General features: G+C 42.5%; 1 protein-coding gene across 1 annotated transcript in view; it reads left to right on the top strand.

Annotated features, from left to right (window-relative positions):
- The window catches only part of LOC125458152 (nuclear factor NF-kappa-B p105 subunit-like), a 135502-nt gene that overhangs the window by 105978 nt on the left and 10511 nt on the right, over positions 1 to 19013 (top strand). The window contains exons 6-11 of the mRNA XM_048543086.2: positions 2643 to 2806; positions 4840 to 4998; positions 11333 to 11437; positions 11914 to 12005; positions 14732 to 14870; positions 15817 to 15927. Coding sequence (XP_048399043.1) covers positions 2643 to 2806; positions 4840 to 4998; positions 11333 to 11437; positions 11914 to 12005; positions 14732 to 14870; positions 15817 to 15927 — 770 coding nt within the window. The remainder of the gene's footprint in view (positions 1 to 2642; positions 2807 to 4839; positions 4999 to 11332; positions 11438 to 11913; positions 12006 to 14731; positions 14871 to 15816; positions 15928 to 19013) is intronic.

Raw genomic sequence — 19013 nt, 5'->3', positions numbered from 1 at the left:
GTATGACAGAATAATGCATTGTTAACCTGAGATGCCAGGCACAACTTAATTAAAAACTGCTTCCAAAATGGTTGAACTGGGTTTAGACTTCTTTTAATTGTGTGGCCTTTTGTTGGTTATATGATAAGCAGTCCCTGTTTAGTACAAAGGACGTGTCCTGATTATTTTTGAAGTCCTTTTTCTGTTGCTGAATAAATGTCTTATTATCCATCTGAGTGTACACTTGGCACCGTGACATTCAACTTTCAAATCTACACACTAAAAGTTCTACGCAATTTTAGGGAAAAGGCAGCAGTCAGTAATATAGTGCACTAACATCGCATGCCTGTAAGAGTAGGTGGATATCTGAGTGCTGTGCAGTGAAGCTTCTTGTAAAAAGCAGCAGACCAAGAGGAACTCTCAGGCTACCCTCTTTGACACTTCCATTGTTGGTTAACGGTCAATGTTTCTGAGTCCATGCAGACTGTTAAGCTGCCCTGAAATACTTGAGCATTCTGTTGGGCATGTTGAACCTGAGAGGGGCAGGCATTTTGTGCAGCTTCTCTTGGCAGACCCCTGTGTTATAAGGGTGAATGGACATGTGAATTGCCCTTGTACACATCCCAGTCTTGAATGGCAATGCACTCACTTCAACATCTGATAGATAGAATGAAAATTTGCTTTCAGAGATTTTAGAATCATCGCTGATTTACTGTTCTCTCTCACAAGCCAGTTGTGAGTGTACTAGATGTTTTCGACCAGGCCTTAGTATGATCACTGCGTATTGTGTTTAGCCTCAGTGCTTCCTATGTTGAAGTGCAATGCCTTGACTACAGTTATCAATGTCATGGTCCAAAGCTCCCTGATATCTGAAGCTACCTATGATCCAGATTTGGTTTCTTGTGAGAGATGAGCAATACCATTACATTTTCTTATTTCTTTGAGATGTTAAGCAGGCTGCTTATCTCTCAAATGAGTGTGACTTCATTGGGACTGACAGCAACCAATACACAAAACCAGACAATCTAAATGTGCATGCGCATAATTATTTACAAAAAGCAAGATTTATTTACAATTACGTGTCACTGTGCTATCCTCATGCCCTCAGAACTGCTTTCATCCTACATCTTCTACCATATCCCATGTTCTGCAGCCTGGGTGGAGAGGGCCTAATCTGTGGTTGGTCCTTTTGGCTTGAAAGGATTTGAGTTTTCATCAGCCAGCTATTTGGACCTAGAGTTTCTGATGAGATGCAGGCTCACCCTCCTTGACAGGGGAAGATGTGTAATGATGGAACCTGGCACCTCTAGAGAGTATTAGAGATAATAGGAACTGCCAATGCTGTAGAATCTGAGATAACAAGGTGTAGAGCTAGATGAACACAGCAGGCCTAGACCCCTTCCTGCTCCTATTATGGTGCTTGGTCTGCTGTATTCATCCAGCTCTACATCTTGTTACCTCTGGAGAACCTTGAGAGGAAACTTCTGGAGTACTGTATGTACCTCCTCCTCCATCCTTGTGAGCATGAGCTGGAATAATTGAGGTCCACTGAGAGAAAAGGAACTAGGTCAAGGAGTGAGGCCAAGGACACATATGCTATAAATTCAATTTTGCATTTACTTACATTTCCACCACACGCTTCCATTCCCACTCAACCCCTGCAACCATTATGCCCAGCAAGACTTCCCTGATATATTGTAATGTTGATGGTTCATTCCCTTTACCTTCAACAAAAACACAGCCCTCCTGTATTTACCTTGATTTTTCAATAATCTTCCAGCTCTTCTGTGAGATATGGAATTTCATGAAGATCCTTCCATTACCTTTTGTCTGAATGATCTTCCACGCTTTCCTCAAAACCTGCTGGCTGTGGACTTCTTATCTCAAATTTAAACATCACTGCATTCTCCAAGCTAACTGAAAATAACTGAAAATGTCTTCCTTGAGCTCCAAGCTGATTAAAAATTGCTGTCTCCTTTTCTCTCAAGAACTCAAAATGAGCTGCCACCCAAGACCAGATCTACAACTGCCCCTGTGAGAAAATTCCAGATAAATAAAACTTCTAATCCCTACAGTGCAACTCTCTGCTAATGTGCCATGCTTTAGCATGTTCCTAACCTAATTATGTTACACCTGTAGTACAACTCTTTGATTCTGGGACTTGCATCAATAATTTATATTTCTATTGGATATGATTACCCTCATTCCAACTCTGTGTTATCATTGAGAGGTTCGGAGATGTGCCATCCATTATTTAATTTCCTGGTGGTCACTCTGGCCTTGTTGGATAAGCACAGTTTTCTTTTGGAAGTAATTGCAGGAGTAGATGCATAACAGTATTTTAACAAAGAGCTTTTATTTATCTTGCATTTAAAGCTTTAATTCCTGAAGCTAAAAGTTAATTCCAAAACATATGAATCAGATTGATGCAACAAGATCATTTACAGTCAGTACAGGAAAGAAACTTTGATCTAAACAATCTGAACACTATTTGAACTAACATTCTAGAGATGAAGGAGAAATGCATTATTTCATTACACGGCAAAGTTATCATAGAGATGCATCATCTGATTTAAAACAGGGTTATAAATATGTGTTGTAGCAAACTGATTTTCTTTTGAATCCCTCTGTGAAAGTGACTAACAAATGTATTTTCTGATTAGCTTTCCCAACCTTGGAATCCTTCATGTCCCTAAGAAGGATGTAGTAGCAATTATAGAACAACAGCTGATTAAGTCTTGGACTTCTGATGCCCAAAATGGGAATGCTTCACTTCCTAATGGAAATAGTGAAAATGAAATGGAATTGCAACAAAAACAACTAAAGAGTGAGTTAATATTATTCAGCTATATTGTTCATTTAGTTTTTAAATCTCTCAATGTAGGATACTCTGTAAATATTGGCACATTAGTTGGTGGTAGCTGGCTTCACCACCGGGTGTAAAGCTATGAGCTCCTCACTTCTTAATTGAAATGCCTAATTGTTCTACTTCACACAAAATGATAGTTTGTTTTGTCAGTTGTTTGAGGCATTTTGTGACTAGCATAGGTAATTGATAAAATATGAATTCTGAAATCTAGTTTAAGCCAACTGGATGGAAATGCCTCTTGTTAAATTAAATTTGGATAGTCGCTGTCTATTTTGGTAGGTATAAGACACACAAAAATGTCCACAATTTTTAGTGACAATTAGTGATTGATTGAAGTAAAAAATGTAACCACTTTTCTTGTATATTCGTATTCAGGCATGGAGTTGCAGTTCTATAGTTAGGATTACAGTTCTATAAAGCTGATTGCAGTACTTCACTGTGCAACTGTGAAGAGGCAGTTGTAGCAGGATAAAACTAACAACTCTTATATAAATTTGGAAAATGTAGATTTATTGAATTTTTTTAAATTTACTGCCACCATCAAAATAAAATGAAGAAAACTGAAAGTCAGCTTTTCTTCAATTAAAACTGTAGAACATAATTTTATTACTCCTGGCCAAATTATATTAAAATCAAATCTTAGCAAACATTTACATATGGTACAACCTTAGTCAGCACTTATACACATTGGTTCATATATTGCTGTCAAAACAAATGTAGTGATTGGAATGAGGCCAGCCCCGTAGACCTCATAGAATCGGAGTTCCCTAATTGGGGTTGTTAATCTGGCCCAATCAGGCAGTCATGGCTGACAGATATAAAGAAATCTGTCAGGAGTTCTGTTCATTCCAAGATCCGGCTCTGAGCTAGCTGGATCAGTGTCTTGCATTATACGCTTGTAAATAAAGGTCACTTGGAGATGGGGTTAATTGAACAACAGTGAGGGTAATGATGTTCACTATTTTATACAGAAATACTACAGCATCTTCAGGTGAGGGCAGTCCTGTGTTTCAATGTATAAATCTAAAAGTTGCTGTCTGAGATGTGATACACTGGTATTTGCCGTACAAAAGCCATTTCTACTCTGTGTTCTGCCTTAGAAGTACATTAATAACATAAAGTTACCATATTTGCACATTAGATACTAAGTGAATTTGTCATTGAAAGTTATCTATTTTAGTCTGGCTACTCTTTTAGCAATATAACTAAAGTTATCATTAACAAGTAACCTTTCTGGCACGGAAAATTAACGAAAGTGCAGCAAATTTTTTCAGGTTGGAGATGCTAAAACGTAAACTTAAAAATAATGTATTTTTATTCTCTTTCAAGGCCAAAACATTGTATGATTTGAAGAAACAGTTGCATGTAGTATTTAGGGCTAAATGGATCAAAGGATTATGGGGGTAAAGTGAGAAAAAGCACGATCATAATGAATGGTGGGGCAGGCTCAGAGAGCCAAATGGTTTACTCCTGTTCCTATTTTCTATGTTTCTATTTTTCCCTTTCCTCACCCCTTCCCTCCCTGCTTGTCCCCCATTAATCCAATCTTCCATTTGTTCACTTTAGTTTTCTTTCTATACCTGATTTGGCATTGACTTCACTCACTTAAATTACATTTCCTTCTCATTTGATGTGGTGTGAATTTCATAATTTTAAAATTTGATTGGCTAATACTGTTTATTTCCCTGTTTCTATCCCTTCAGGGTAACTCTTCTGCTTTGCTATGATCTGCCTGTATTGCTTGCAAAACAAAACTTTTCACTCTTCTTAGGAATATGTGACTACAATAAGTCAATCAAACTCACACTTTCAACAACACTGGACATTAAATATTGCTACAACTAAGTGGACAAGAACGAATCTAATGAATGTCAGTTGCTGTTTTTGTTGTCCCAAACCGTCAAATGATTGTCCCATATCTGATAGTGACAGACATTAGAATTACATAATAAGTATGGAGATAATGCTATATTAATCTGTCCTGATATTAGAAGAAGACAGGGAAAGAATCCATCAGCAAGCCCAGAAGCAGACCAAGTATATGGATCTCAGTGTCGTTCGTCTGATGTTTACTCCATACCTACCAGGAAGTGATGGCAAATTTACACGTAGACTTAGCTCAGTTATGTCAGATCCCATCTATGACAGCAGTGAGTACTTTTACAATGAAATTCTATACATGTATGTGCTGAGTGAAATGAACTTATGTTTTCACCTCAAGAATTATTCTTGTGTAGTCATTTGAATTTTCCTTGATGGTTCAAATAATATTAAGGCAGACATTTCAGTGCGCATTCGCAATATATAACTCTAAGAAGAATAGAGCATGTATGGCAATTGTGAAGTTGGACAAACCATATCCAGATTTTGAATAAATGAATGATTTATTACTTGATTTTGTTAGTACTATCAGTAATGCGAAAAAAAACTTGTCAATACCTGTGTGAGATTACATTAAGGGCTGAAATTGCAGACTTCTTAGTTTCCTCCAGGAAAATACTTCAACAGGACTCCAAGACAAGCCTCATGTCTTCCCAACTATCAGCAGAACACTTGAAGGACAAAATAATGTGATAATGTTTGACACTGACACTCATAAACCACCAAAAGATGTTTGGGACTTCTGTTTCTTCACTTGTGGTAACAGTGTTTCTTGTCCACAAATAGCCTATACGTTCTCAGACTGTTCAACCTGTTGGCTCAGATGCAATTTGGAGCCATAATCAGGCTTACAATAGAACTGACAACAGACATTATCTGGCAATTTTATGTGTTTAGGAGCTTTTTCCACTACACACTTCTTTGAAACTGTCCCATATACACCCATAAAGCTTCTGCTGATGCTGATGCTACCAATATTTGGACCTGACTGACTAGAAACTTGGCAAACCCATGCTTATTCCAAATTTGACTCACTCCATATGATATCAAGAAACAGTGGAGGCACTGGATACTGCAAAGTCTATGGGCTCTGACAACATCCCAGCAATAACACTGAAGACTTCTGCTCCAGAAATTGCCACGCCCTGAGCTAAGTTATTCCAGTACAGCTGCAACACTGGAATCTACCTAATAATATGGAAAATTGCTTGGATATGTCCTGTAGTTAAACAGCAGGACAAATCCGACCTAGCCAATTACTACCCCATCTTCCCTACTCTCAATCATCAGTAAAGTGATAGAAGGTGTCATCAACAGTGCTATCAAGCAGCACTTGCTCAACAATAACCCGCTTACTGGCAACCAGTTTGAATTCTGCCAGGACCCCTCGGTTCATGACCTTATTACAGCTTTAGTTCAGATATGGGAAAATGCTATATTCCAGAGATTAAAAGCCCATGACATCGAAGTTGTATTTGACAGTGCCCTAGCTAATCTAGAATCAATGAAAATCAGGAATACACACTCTTTTGATTGGAATCATGCCTAGCATATAGAAAGATGGTTGTGTTTGTTGGAGGTCAGTTAGCTCAACTCCAGGGTATTTCTTCAGGCTTTAAATGATTAGATCAGAAATAGGCATGTTCACCAATGATTACACAAAGTTCAATACCATTTGTGTCTCCTCAGATACTGAAGCAGTCTGTGTCTAAAAGCAACAAAACCTGGACAATATCCATGAGATAATGGGAACTGCAGATGCTGGAGAATTCCAAGATAATAAAATGTGAGGCTGGATGAACACAGCAGGCCAAGCAGCATCTCAGGAGCACAAAAGCTGACGTTTCGGGCCTAGACCCTTCATCAGAGAGGGGGATGGGGAGAGGGAACTGGAATAAATAGGGAGAGAGGGGGAGGCGGACCGAAGATGGAGAGTAAAGAAGATAGGTGGAGAGAGTGTAGGTGGGGAGGTAGGGAGGGGATAGGTCAGTCCAGGGAAGACGGACAGGTCAAGGAGGTGGGATGAGGTTAGTAGGTAGATGGGGGTGCGGCTTGGGGTGGGAGGAAGGGATGGGTGAGAGGAAGAACCGGTTAGGGAGGCAGAGACAGGTTGGACTGGTTTTGGGATGCAGTGGGTGGGGGGGAAGAGCTGGGCTGGTTGTGTGGTGCAGTGGGGGGAGGGGACGAACTGGGCTGGTTTAGGGATGCAGTGGGGGAAGGGGAGATTTTGAAACTGGTGAAGTCCACATTGATACCATATGGCTGCAGGGTTCCCAGGCGGAATATGAGTTGCTGTTCCTGCAACCTTCGGGTGGCATCATTGTGGCACTGCAGGAGGCCCATGATGGACATGTCATCTAGAGAATGGGAGGGGGAGTGGAAATGGTTTGCGACTGGGAGGTGCAGTTGTTTGTTGCGAACTGAGCGGAGGCGTTCTGCAAAGCGGTCCCCAAGCCTCCGCTTGGTTTCCCCAATGTAGAGGAAGCCGCACCGGGTACAGTGGATGCAGTATACCACATTGGCAGATGTGCAGGTGAACCTCTGCTTGATGTGGAATGTCATCTTGGGGCCTGGGATGGGGGTGAGGGAGGCGGTGTGGGGACAGGTGGAGCATTTCCTGCGGTTGCAGGGGAAGGTGTTGGGTGTGGTGGGGTTGGAGGGCAGTGTGGAGCGAACAAGGCCGTCACGGAGAGAGTGGTCTCTCCGGAAAGCTGACAGGGGAGGGGATGGAAAAATGTCTTGGGTGGTGGGGTCGGATTGTAAATGGCGGAAGTGTCGGAGGATAATGCGTTGTATCCGGAGGTTGGTAGGGTGGTGTGTGAGAACGAGGGGGATCCTCTTGGGGCGGTTGTGGCGGGGGCGGGGTGTGAGGGATGTGTTGCGGGAAATACGGGAGACGCGGTCAAGGGCGTTCTCGATCACTGTGGGGGGAAAGTTGCGGTCCTTAAAGAACTTGGACATCTGGGATGTGCGGGAGTGGAATGTCTTATCGTGGGAGCAGATGCGGCAGAGGCGGAGGAATTGGGAATAGGGGATGGAATTTTTGCAGGAGGGTGGGTGGGAGGAGGTGTATTCTATGTAGCTGTGGGAGTCGGTGGGCTTGAAATGGACATCAGTTACAAGCTGGTTGCCTGAGATGGAGACTGAGAGGTCCAGGAAGGTGAGGGATGTGCTGGAGATGGCCCAGGTGAACTGAAGGTTGGGGTGGAAGGTGTTGGTGAAGTGGATGAACTGTTCGAGCTCCTCTGGGGAGCAAGAGGCGGCGCCGATACAGTCATCAATGTACCGGAGGAAGAGGTGGGGTTTGGGGCCTGTGTAGGTGCGGAAGAGGGACTGTTCCACGTAACCTACAAAGAGGCAGGCATAGCTGGGGCCCATGCGGGTGCCCATGGCCACCCCCTTAGTCTGTAGGAAGTGGGAGGAGCCAAAAGAGAAGTTGTTGAGTGTGAGGACGAGTTCAGCTAGGCGGATGAGAGTGTCGGTGGAGGGGGACTGGTCGGGCCTGCGGGATAGGAAGAAGCGGAGGGCCTTGAGGCCATCTCCATGCGGAATGCAGATGTACAGGGACTGGACGTCCATGGTGAATATGAGGTGTTGGGGGCCAGGGAATTGGAAGTCCTGGAGGAGGTGGAGGGCGTGGGTGATGTCACGGACATAGGTGGGGAGTTCCTGGACCAAAGGGGAGAAAATGGAGTCCAGATAGGTGGAGATGAGTTCGGTGGGGCAGGAGCAGGCTGAGACAATGGGTCGACCAGGGCAGGCAGGTTTGTGGATTTTGGGAAGGAGATAGAAACGGGCCGTGCGGGGTTGGGGAACAATGAGGTTGGAGGCTGTGGGTGGGAGGTCCCCTGTGGTGATGAGGTCGTGAATGGTGTTGGAGATGATGGTTTGGTGCTCGGGTGTGGGGTCATGATCGAGGAGGCGGTAGGAGGTGGTGTCGGAGAGTTGGCGTCTGGCCTCGGCGATGTAGAGGTCAGTGCGCCATACTACCACTGCGCCACCCGGGGAAGAGCTGGGCTGGTTGTGTGGTGCAGTGGGGGGAGGGGATGAACATGGGCACCCGCATGGGCCCCAGCTATGCCTGCCTCTTTGTAGGTTACGTGGAACAGTCCATCTTCCGCACCTACACAGGCCCCAAACCCCACCTCTTCCTCCGGTACATTGATGACTGTATCGGCGCCGCCTCTTGCTCCCCAGAGGAGCTCGAACAGTTTATCCACTTCACCAACACCTTCCACCCCAACCTTCAGTTCACCTGGGCCATCTCCAGCACATCCCTCACCTTCCTGGACCTCTCAGTCTCCATCTCGGGCAACCAGCTTGTAACTGATGTCCATTTCAAGCCCACCGACTCCCACAGCTACCTAGAATACACCTCCTCCCACCCACCCTCCTGCAAAAATTCCATCCCCTATTCCCAATTCCTCCGCCTCCGCCGCATCTGCTCCCACGATAAGACATTCCACTCCCGCACATCCCAGATGTCCAAGTTCTTTAAGGACCGCAACTTCCCCCCCACGGTGATTGAGAACGCCCTTGACCGCGTCTCCCGCATTTCCCGCGACACATCCCTCACACCCCGCCCCCGCCACAACCGCCCCAAGAGGATCCCCCTCGTTCTCACACACCACCCCACCAACCTCCGGATACAACGCATTATCCTCCGACACTTCCGCCATTCACAATCCGACCCCACCACCCAAGACATTTTTCCATCCCCACCCCTGTCTGCTTTCCGGAGAGACCACTCTCTCCGTGACTCCCTTGTTCGCTCCACACTGCCCTCCAACCCCACCACACCCGGCACCTTCCCCTGCAACCGCAGGAAATGCTACACTTGTCCCCACACCTCCTCCCTCACCCCCATCCCAGGCCCCAAGATGACATTCCACATCAAGCAGAGGTTCACCTGCACATCTGCCAATGTGGTATACTGCATCCACTGTACCCGGTGCGGCTTCCTCTACATTGGGGAAACCAAGCGGAGGCTTGGGGACCGCTTTGCAGAACATCTCCGCTCAGTTCGCAACAAACAACTGCACCTCCCAGTCGCAAACCATTTCCACTCCCCCTCCCATTCTCTAGATGACATGTCCATCATGGGCCTCCTGCACTGCCACAATGATGCCACCCAAAGGTTGCAGGAACAGCAACTCATATTCCGCCTGGGAACCCTGCAGCCATATGGTAACAATGTGGACATCACCAGTTTCAAAATCTCCCCTTCCCCCACTGCATCCCTTAACCAGCCCAGTTCGTCCCCTCCCCCCACTGCACCACACAACCAGCCCAGCTCTTCCCCCCCACCCACTGCATCCCAAAACCAGTCCAACCTGTCTCTGCCTCCCTAACCGGTTCTTCCTCTCACCCATCCCTTCCTCCCACCCCAAGCCGCACCCCCAGCTACCTACTAACCTCATCCCACCTCCTTGACCTGTCCGTCTTCCCTGGACCGACCTATCCCCTCCCTACCTCCCCACCTGCACTGTCTCCACCTATCTTCTTTACTCTCCATCTTTGGTCCGCCTCCCCCTCTCTCCCTATTTATTCCAGTTCCCTCCCCCCATCCCCCTCTCTGATGAAGGGTCTAGGCCCGAAACGTCAGCTTTTGTGCTCCTGAGATGCTGCTTGGCCTGCTGTGTTCATCCAGCCTCACATTTTATTATCCTGGACAATATCCATGCTTGGTCTAAAAAGTGGCAAGTAGCATTTTGTGCTGCACCAATACAAAGCAATAACTACCTCCAATAAGAGGCTATATAACTACTATACCTTGATATTCAATCACATTATCATCACTGAATCCCCCATTATCAGCATCCTGGGGATTATCATTGACCAGAAACTGAACTGGAATTGCCATATAAATACAACCGCGACAAGAGCAGGTCAGAGGCTAGGAATACTGAAACAAGTAACTTACCTGCTGGATTCTTAAAGCTTGTTCACTGTCCATAAGACGCAAGTCAGCAGTGTGATTGATTACTCCCCATTTGCCTGAATAAGAGTACCTCAAACAACACGCAAGAAACTCGACACCATCCAGGACAGAGCAGCTCACTTGACTGGAACCACATCCACTTCCTCCATCACTGACACTCAGCAGCGGTGGTGTGTACTATTTACAAGATGCACTGCAGAAATTCATCAAAGTTCCTTTACATCTTCCAATTCCATGACCACTTCCATCTCGAAGGTCAAGAGGTGCAGATAGAATAGGAACATCATCCACAGGTTCCTCTCTAAGCCACTCACCATCCTGACATAGTAATATATCATCATTCCTTCACTGTAGCCATGTCAAAATCCTGGAACTCCTGCCCTAGTGGCATTAAGGGTTTACCTACAGCACATGAATTGTTGTGGTTCAAGAAGACAGCTCATCACCACCTTTTCAAAGGCAACTAAAAGTGGGCAATAAATGCCAGCAATGCCAAAATCTTGGGAGTGAATTTAAGAAAAGCTCTGCCTTCCTACAAACACTATAGTTAAATTTTCTACTAGTTAACCATTTCTGCTGGTATATTGCTTTCCATCTTTGTAAAGAATTAAGTGGCAGATTTCACACAGAATGAGTTTTAAATAATCTGCTTTGTTTTATAGAAGCACCTAATGCATCAAGTCTGCGAATAGCAAGAATGGCCAAAACAGCTGGGAGTGTGATGGGTGGGGATGAAGTCTTTCTGCTGTGTGATAAAGTTCAAAAGGGTAAACCATTTGCTAACTTAAATAACCTTTCAAATTAATACTCGTTTTCTTTCACATATCTTGATTTGTCATTTTAGGGATTATCGGATAGATTTGCAAAATGTTATTGTTTGAAAAGGTTTTGGAGTAGATTTGTAGCTCGGCTTGTGGGTGTTGAGGTTGGTTGGCTTGCCTAGCTGGTTTGTGGTTCCGCAGATATTTCATTACAGTGCTTGGTAACATCATCACTTGCAGCCTCTGATGAAGCATCAGTGTGTTGTTCTGCCTGGCTTTTAAACTCTGGGGTCCATTGCGATGGATTGCCTCCCTTCCAGGTTTCCTCCATAATGGAATGTATATGTATATGTTGGATAGGCTATTTCTTACTTTTACTGTTCTGGATGTAGATTTAAATACATTATTATCGTTAGATTAGTCTGAAATAAAAGGAACTTGAATAATTATTAAAGCTTGAATTAATAAATTTCCTTCCTCAGATGATATTCAGGTACGCTTCTATCAAGAAGATGAGAGTGGCCATGTTTGGGAGGCATTTGGAAAATTTGGGGCAGCTGATGTTCACAGACAGGTAGGTAATCCCAAAATATTTCATAGCTCTAGGCAGAATGAGTGTTCAGGTAATAAACTGCAAACCATCAATTTTTTAAAAAAATAAAATTAAGTAAATTATTGAAAAAATCCAGCATTCAAAAAAAAACTTCACAGAATCATCCTGTGTGCATTTTAAAAGAATGAAACTCAACATACTTTCAATGTACTTAAACCATTTGTGTCATTGATTCATTTTTTTAACCTTGAGTAAATTATGGTCATGAGGCAGATCTACTTCATGAGCTCCTGAAAATAAGCATTTTGTTCAGAGGAAGCATTTATCACATAATTAGACATAAGCTCCTTGCAATTTGAGCATATATGTTAATGAACAACACATTATGGACATTTTGGGCCTGATTTTCCTTTGAGGTTAGAATCAGGATTTGGGCTATTTCCCAGATTCGCAATCCAGCCTCTTCGGTGGTTGTGTCTGCCCTCCATTTTTAAACTTTAAGACTCAGAGGGAAGGGGCTAGAGTTGAGACTGCAACCCACAACCATTCCAGACAGAGTAGAAAGAGAGCAGAGGTGGTTCACTTCCATTTGGTGGAACTTTAATCCAGTTTTTTTTTTGTTGAATATGATGGCTCCTAATCTTCCCATCCTTCACACAACCTTCATTCCCTCTCAATCTGCATAGTCTCCATTCTCTTGCGTATCTTCTCTCTATTCCTATTCCACCTCCCTTCCACCATCTCCATACCCACTTACTCACCTGCCATTTCCCACAACTTCCCATGCCAATATTCAGGTGTGTAGAAAACTGTTGAACCTGGGGAGTCTATAAGATACTCATAAGCCTGTCCAGCTAACAAATGTCAATAAAAAAATTCAAATAAGATAATCCTATTTAGTGGTCATAGACTATCAGAATAAATAAATTCACCATTCCCTTGACACTTGTGTCAACAATCTATGCAGAACTGAATCCACCAAAGGGGCTTGGATCTCCTGTATAGATATAAAACAAAACCCCAGAGCTGAATAGATTTAAACTTTTAAAATAACTGAAATAACTCTACCATCTTTCCACACTTTAAAGCAGGGCAACAAATGTTTGAGCTACCATTTAATAAGCGATTAAATTGCAAGGGGCAAGGTGATGCTATTAAATCTGAAACCGCTATGGTTCAATGCAAAAGACCAATTTATTCATTGGACAGTGAGCTCCAATACATCCAAAGACTTTTTCACTTTCCGGGTGCTGGCACTAGAACTTAATGTTGCTGAATTTTTAAGAATAATGTCCTAACACAAATCACTACATGAAAACATTTTATGAAGTAATGTTGCAAAAATCTTTTCAACTTACCAGTGAAAAAGTTCCTGAATCCATATGTGGGATTCTATCTGGATTTACAATACTTCTTAGTTGCTGTGGCCACATAGTCTTCAGGAGCCATTCTGATTCCAAGAAAATTGTATGGTGCCTAAAAGGTCTACTCCTGGAATTGGTACAGAAAGGTTGGAAAAGTTGTATGTGGGCTTGTGAGTCATAAAGTTGCTAATAGCAGGGATAGGGGATGGGCTTTGATGTGCAGAACATAGGGCAGGCTTTTTATAAAATGGTGTTGGCACAACGGGCTGTGTGGCCCCCCTCGGCACTGTAATAATTACGTGAATTCTATGATTCTGTGAAGTTGGCTTTGAGGAATGGACTTTCTGTCTGGAAGGCAAACTGTATGTCTCCCCATCACCCCTGTCACCTAAAAAATCCAGCCTGAAGAATCATAAATTAGTACAACATCAAAGGAAACCAATAAGTTTGCTATAAGTCTGTACTGTCCCTTTCAAAGAGCAATCCAATTAGCCCCACATCCTGACTCTGTTACAGCTGTTCTTTTCTCCTTCAAGTATCTTTAAAATTTCCTTTTGGGTGTTACTGTCTAATTTGTATGTATCAGCCATTCTATGCCGTAATTCTTTGTTATGTGCAAAAGTTTTGTCTTCCATTTTCTAGTTCTTTTATAAACCATCTTTTAAATTGGTTTCTGGTTGTTCATCTATTAAAATCCATATAATTGTAATCCATCATCCCTATAATTATCCAGAAGTAAGTTTTCCATATGAGAAATAGTGATCCTAAGATGATCTTAATTTTTTCTCATGCACCCAAATAATAAATATTGGTTTTTAAAAAAATAAAGAGCTGCAGATGTTGGAAATCTGAAACAAAAACAGAAATTGCTAGAAAATCTCAGCAGGCCTGGCAGCATCTGAGAGAAATCAGAGATGTTGTTTCTTTAACAGAGTTAACATGTTCTGACGAAAGGTCTTTAGACCGGAGATATTAATTCTGATTTCTCTTCACAGATGCTACTAGGCCTGTTGAGATTCTCCAGCAATTTCTGTTTTTGCTCCATAAATATTGATATCTGTTGTCGCACAGCAAAACCAAGAATTTATCAACTCTCTCTTAAATGATTAAAAGGCCAATATTGATCTAACGTTTGCTCAATTTTCTATTCGGTCCATTAGTTTAGAAGTAATTTCACCTAAAAGTAAGGGATTTGATAACTAGTATTGGATCCATCAATAAAGGTGGAGTAACAAGTTTATAGGCAAATTGAATTCAGAATGCCCTTTTAATTCAGTTTTCTCTACTCAATCTTAATAGTGATTCTAATCATAGATGCGTGGGATTATATTTTGCTTGTTCTGAGGAAATATAGTAAATTTTAAAATTTGGTATGTTTTCCAGTTTGCTATTGTTTTCAAGACGCCAAAATATTTTGACATTCACATTACAAACCCTGTCTCAGTGTTTGTCCAGTTACGTAGACGTTCTGATGGTGAAACCAGTCAGCCTAAACCATTTATATATTACCCACACACAAAGAGTAAGTATTATTAATTTATAGTTCTTCTTTCTCATGGTTTAATACAGTTCTTAAAATATCAAATTCTATAAGTAATTTTTCAGTTATTTATGTAAACTCATTTACCTGTAAGGTCCCATGTGTTAATGATTTATAAAGTGTATGATGTTTAATTTCTGTGCAGTTTCCACATAATATTTGGACACTCTACCTTTTATAAGCTACTCTATTAATTCTCCTCTGGCTACAGTAAATCATGGACCACCCTCATGGACTTTCATTAATAATCAGTGAGCAGAAGCTGCATACTTCAGAATTCTCTGCAAGAGGAATGCTAAAGTTCTGCACAAATTGTTTAACCTTTTATCAACCAATTCCATTTGCATAAAAGAAATGGATTTGAGACGACAGACAAATTAGAATCAAAACCTGTTTCTGTGGTGTGGAGATTCTACATTAACTGGCCACTTTCTCATAAGGAAGTTGTAGGACAGAAGTTAAACTTGCCAAGGGCCTACTCTTTGTTATCTCTTAACAAACTGTCACAACCACCAAAATAAAAGGATGATGTTTTTCATTGGCAAGCTAAGCAATAGGTCCAAAAAATAATGCAAAGTTATATTGTACACAAGTCTGTAAGGGCTAATACAGAGAAGTGTCATAAGCCCAATGATGATGTCATGTGGACTTGTGGACAAAGCATCTTAGAATCTTGCAAAAGTGAAACCTTGACATCTGATCGGTCTAAAAGTTTCTGCATAAATGTCTGTCATATCAACGTGAGCTGTAACTAACTAATAAATGCGATAAGCAGCATTTGTTCATTTCTAGAGACTCCACGTAAGTGGCAGTCAATTCACTTTCAGTCAAATGTTGCCCAGTGCTGGTAGTTAAATATACCACAACTAATAAAATTGAATCACTTTCTGATTTTCTTTTTCTCCACTTTATTTCTTTACTTATATAGACAAAGAACACATTCAGAAGAAAAGGCATAAAGCTTTATGTAATTGTACAGATAACTTTGAGGATACAACAGAAGGTCAAGGGGGAGTATATAGCGATGGTCTGGGAAGGGGTGAGTAAATAAACAATATAAGTAACAATCCAGAATTTGGAATTTGCTGAATGCAGCATATACGAAAGGCCCAACTCACGGGAGCTTAATTCCATTCATACCACAACCAGAGGAGTGCTTTCAATGGCTTTTCTTCCTGCTCCCACACTTTCACCCTCAAAGTCCCCGACACCTGGTCCCTCACATGTCTCATCTATATGCTCACCCTTGGTGACATCATCCATGAATACAGCATTAGATTTCATGGGCAGATTTTTACTCGACACCATCATTGAGTTGAAGATGGGGATATGTATAAAATTTCCCAGTTGACCTCAGAATTCCCATTCATTCTTTCCCTCGTAGAGACTCTTAAATAGTCAAATTATTCTATTTAATGCCCCAGCTGTGATGTTGAGGTGGGATGTGCACAAGGACAAGAAGGGATCCTGACAGGTGATCCTGCAGAGGCCTCGGGTGGAAAGGTGGGCACTTCCATTATTGGCCCCATTCCAAAATTGGGTGTTAACTTCCAATATCTGGGCATCCCTCATCTTCACAGCCACTTTACCTTCAAAACACGACACCACAATCCTCAGGCCTCTATCCTGAGCTTTCAGTACTTTGCCTGGTGGTCCCGCTTGTTGTTTCAACAATTGCCATTGTTCCTCTGGTGCAACTGAGACTACAGAATTGGTGGTTGATCAGATTGAGTGACAACTCTCTAAGATAGGAATGCTGCCCATGGGAAAGCAGAAAACATGCCTCTAGCCAATTAACATTCCTTCCTGCCGTCAGAAGAATTCGGCCCCGAACAAATATGGTAATGCCCAGCTCGACCACTGTCACCTCTCTTGAATCTTTCACTACTGCTAAATTGTAAGGTTTTCGTTTGGTTCAGAATTCACAAAATAATTGCAAGATGATGTAAAGACTTAAGTATGCAAAAATAGCACATAATAAATTCAATAATAATTGCTAGGTTTAAACAGGCTTTCCTTTGCATTTCCTTTATGGGGCATGCAGACTGGAATTCACACTTCTCATTTTCATAACTTCTGCCTTGTAGTTTTTGCACCAGTGTTGAGCAATCAGAAGGGAGTCTTTTTCTCAAACTTATCCAATTAATCCCTCCCTCCCCTGAATCATCACAAACTCAAGGTTGATCACATTTTGAAGATAACCTTTTTCACCAATCGTGTACAGTTCATGTGACTCCAGCACCACAACATAATACTTCTTCCATTCCCCTTCGAGGTCTTTCTCATAGCTAAACTTTCTTGTATTCCATTCCTAACTGTTCAGCAGGTACAAAGAGTTTTAATCTCATTCAAGAGGCACTGTAGGCATTCACACTGTAGACTCTGAGGATCTGATGGAAAACTAATTCTTGTTCCAAACCAGTTAGGAGATGTAATTAATTAATTGCCAAATACAAACTGAAGCAAAGAAATGAAGACTAATAAAAAAAATTTAAAGTGCAAGGTTCGTGAGTAGCTCAGGTTGTGGATGTTGTGGTTAGTTGGCTCACCGAACTGGCTTGCAGACCTTTCATTACCCTGCTGGGTAACGTCATTAGTGCAGCCTCCGATGAAGCACTGTTGTATTTTCCCACCTGGTAGTTAAACTCTGGGGTCCATTGGATTTGATTATCTCATTTCTGGTTTTCCTCTGCAGTGCAGTATATATATAGGGTCTAGTTCTATGTGTATGTTGATGGCCTTCTTGGTGGAGAACGAGGCCTCTAGGAATTCCCGTGCTTGTCTCTGTTTGGCCTGGTCATAGGAATCTTGTGGCCAATTGAGATATGTTCTGATGTAAGGTAACGTGATGAGTGTGTTAGGGCATGCAGAGACTTCCTGTTGTTGTTCATGTTATATGCATCATCAGATCCAATTGTTTGGGTATCCGTTGTCCTTAAGTACTTGGTGGAGGTACTCTTCTTCCTTTTGACATAGATCCAGGTTGCTACAGTGCATTGTTGCTCATTTAAGTAGTGTTTTCATGCAATCTCGTTTGTGGGTGGCTAGGATGGTTACTGTTGAAATTCATTACTTGGTCAGTGTGTGTGGTTTTTCTATATACCTTCATCAGGAATTCCCGGTTGACCCTGTGTTAAAATGTGCAAACGTATCTAACGATCTTTCTTGGAAATAGCACACACAGACATGAACACAAACTCTGCATGTTTGGAAAGGTATAAAATTCTACAGAGATAATAAGAACTGCTAATACTGGAGTCAAAGATAACACCGTGTGTAGCTGGAGGAGCACAGTCGGCCAGGCAGTAACTCCATTCAAGGAACAAAAAAAACTTTCTCATCAGACAGAGGTTCATCTGCGCATCCGCCAATGTGGTCTAGTGCATCTGCTGCTCCTGATGTGGCCTCCTCAATATTAGTGAGACCAAGCGAAGGATCGGAGACCATTTTGTAGAGCACCAGCACTATGTTCACGACAAACGACAACACCTTCCAGTCACAAACCATTTCAACTCCCCCTCCACTCCCTGGGCAACAGGTCCATCCTGGGCCCCTTCCAGTGTCACAATGATGCCACCTGGAAACTGGAGGAGCAACACCTCATATTCAGCCTTGGGAACCTACAACCCAATGGCCTCAATGTGGACTCTACGAGTTTCAAAATATCCCCACCCTCAGCCTCATCCCATGACCAACCCTCCCTCTCATCCCTGCCTCCTTGACCTGACATAACCTGTCCATCTTCTCTCCCACCTAACTGCCCCTCACACCTCATTGACCAATCCCCGCAACTCCCTATCTGCACTCAACTATCACCATCCCACCTACCTTCCCCAACCCAAACTCTCCTCTGTCTATTTATTGCAGAGCTCCCTTCCCCCTCCCCATTTCCGAAGAAGGGTCCCAAACCGAAACTCTAAAGAGTATTATCTTAAAAGTTATTTTGGCGAAGTAACAGTTGAAGTCAGAGAAAATAATTATTCACAGATTGTCTAAAAAACTAGCCTGTAGGCAAAATCACTTTCCATGCAAGTTTCTGATACTGGTGTTACTTCTCGGATCAGTCAAGGCTAATTGAATTCTATTTTCTTGGAAACAATATTGTGGATTCAGTCCTCTCCTTCA

Source organism: Stegostoma tigrinum, chromosome 13 (assembly GCF_030684315.1).
Source record: "Stegostoma tigrinum isolate sSteTig4 chromosome 13, sSteTig4.hap1, whole genome shotgun sequence".
NCBI lineage: Eukaryota > Metazoa > Chordata > Chondrichthyes > Orectolobiformes > Stegostomatidae > Stegostoma > Stegostoma tigrinum.
This window is presented reverse-complemented; position numbering and strand designations above follow the sequence as displayed.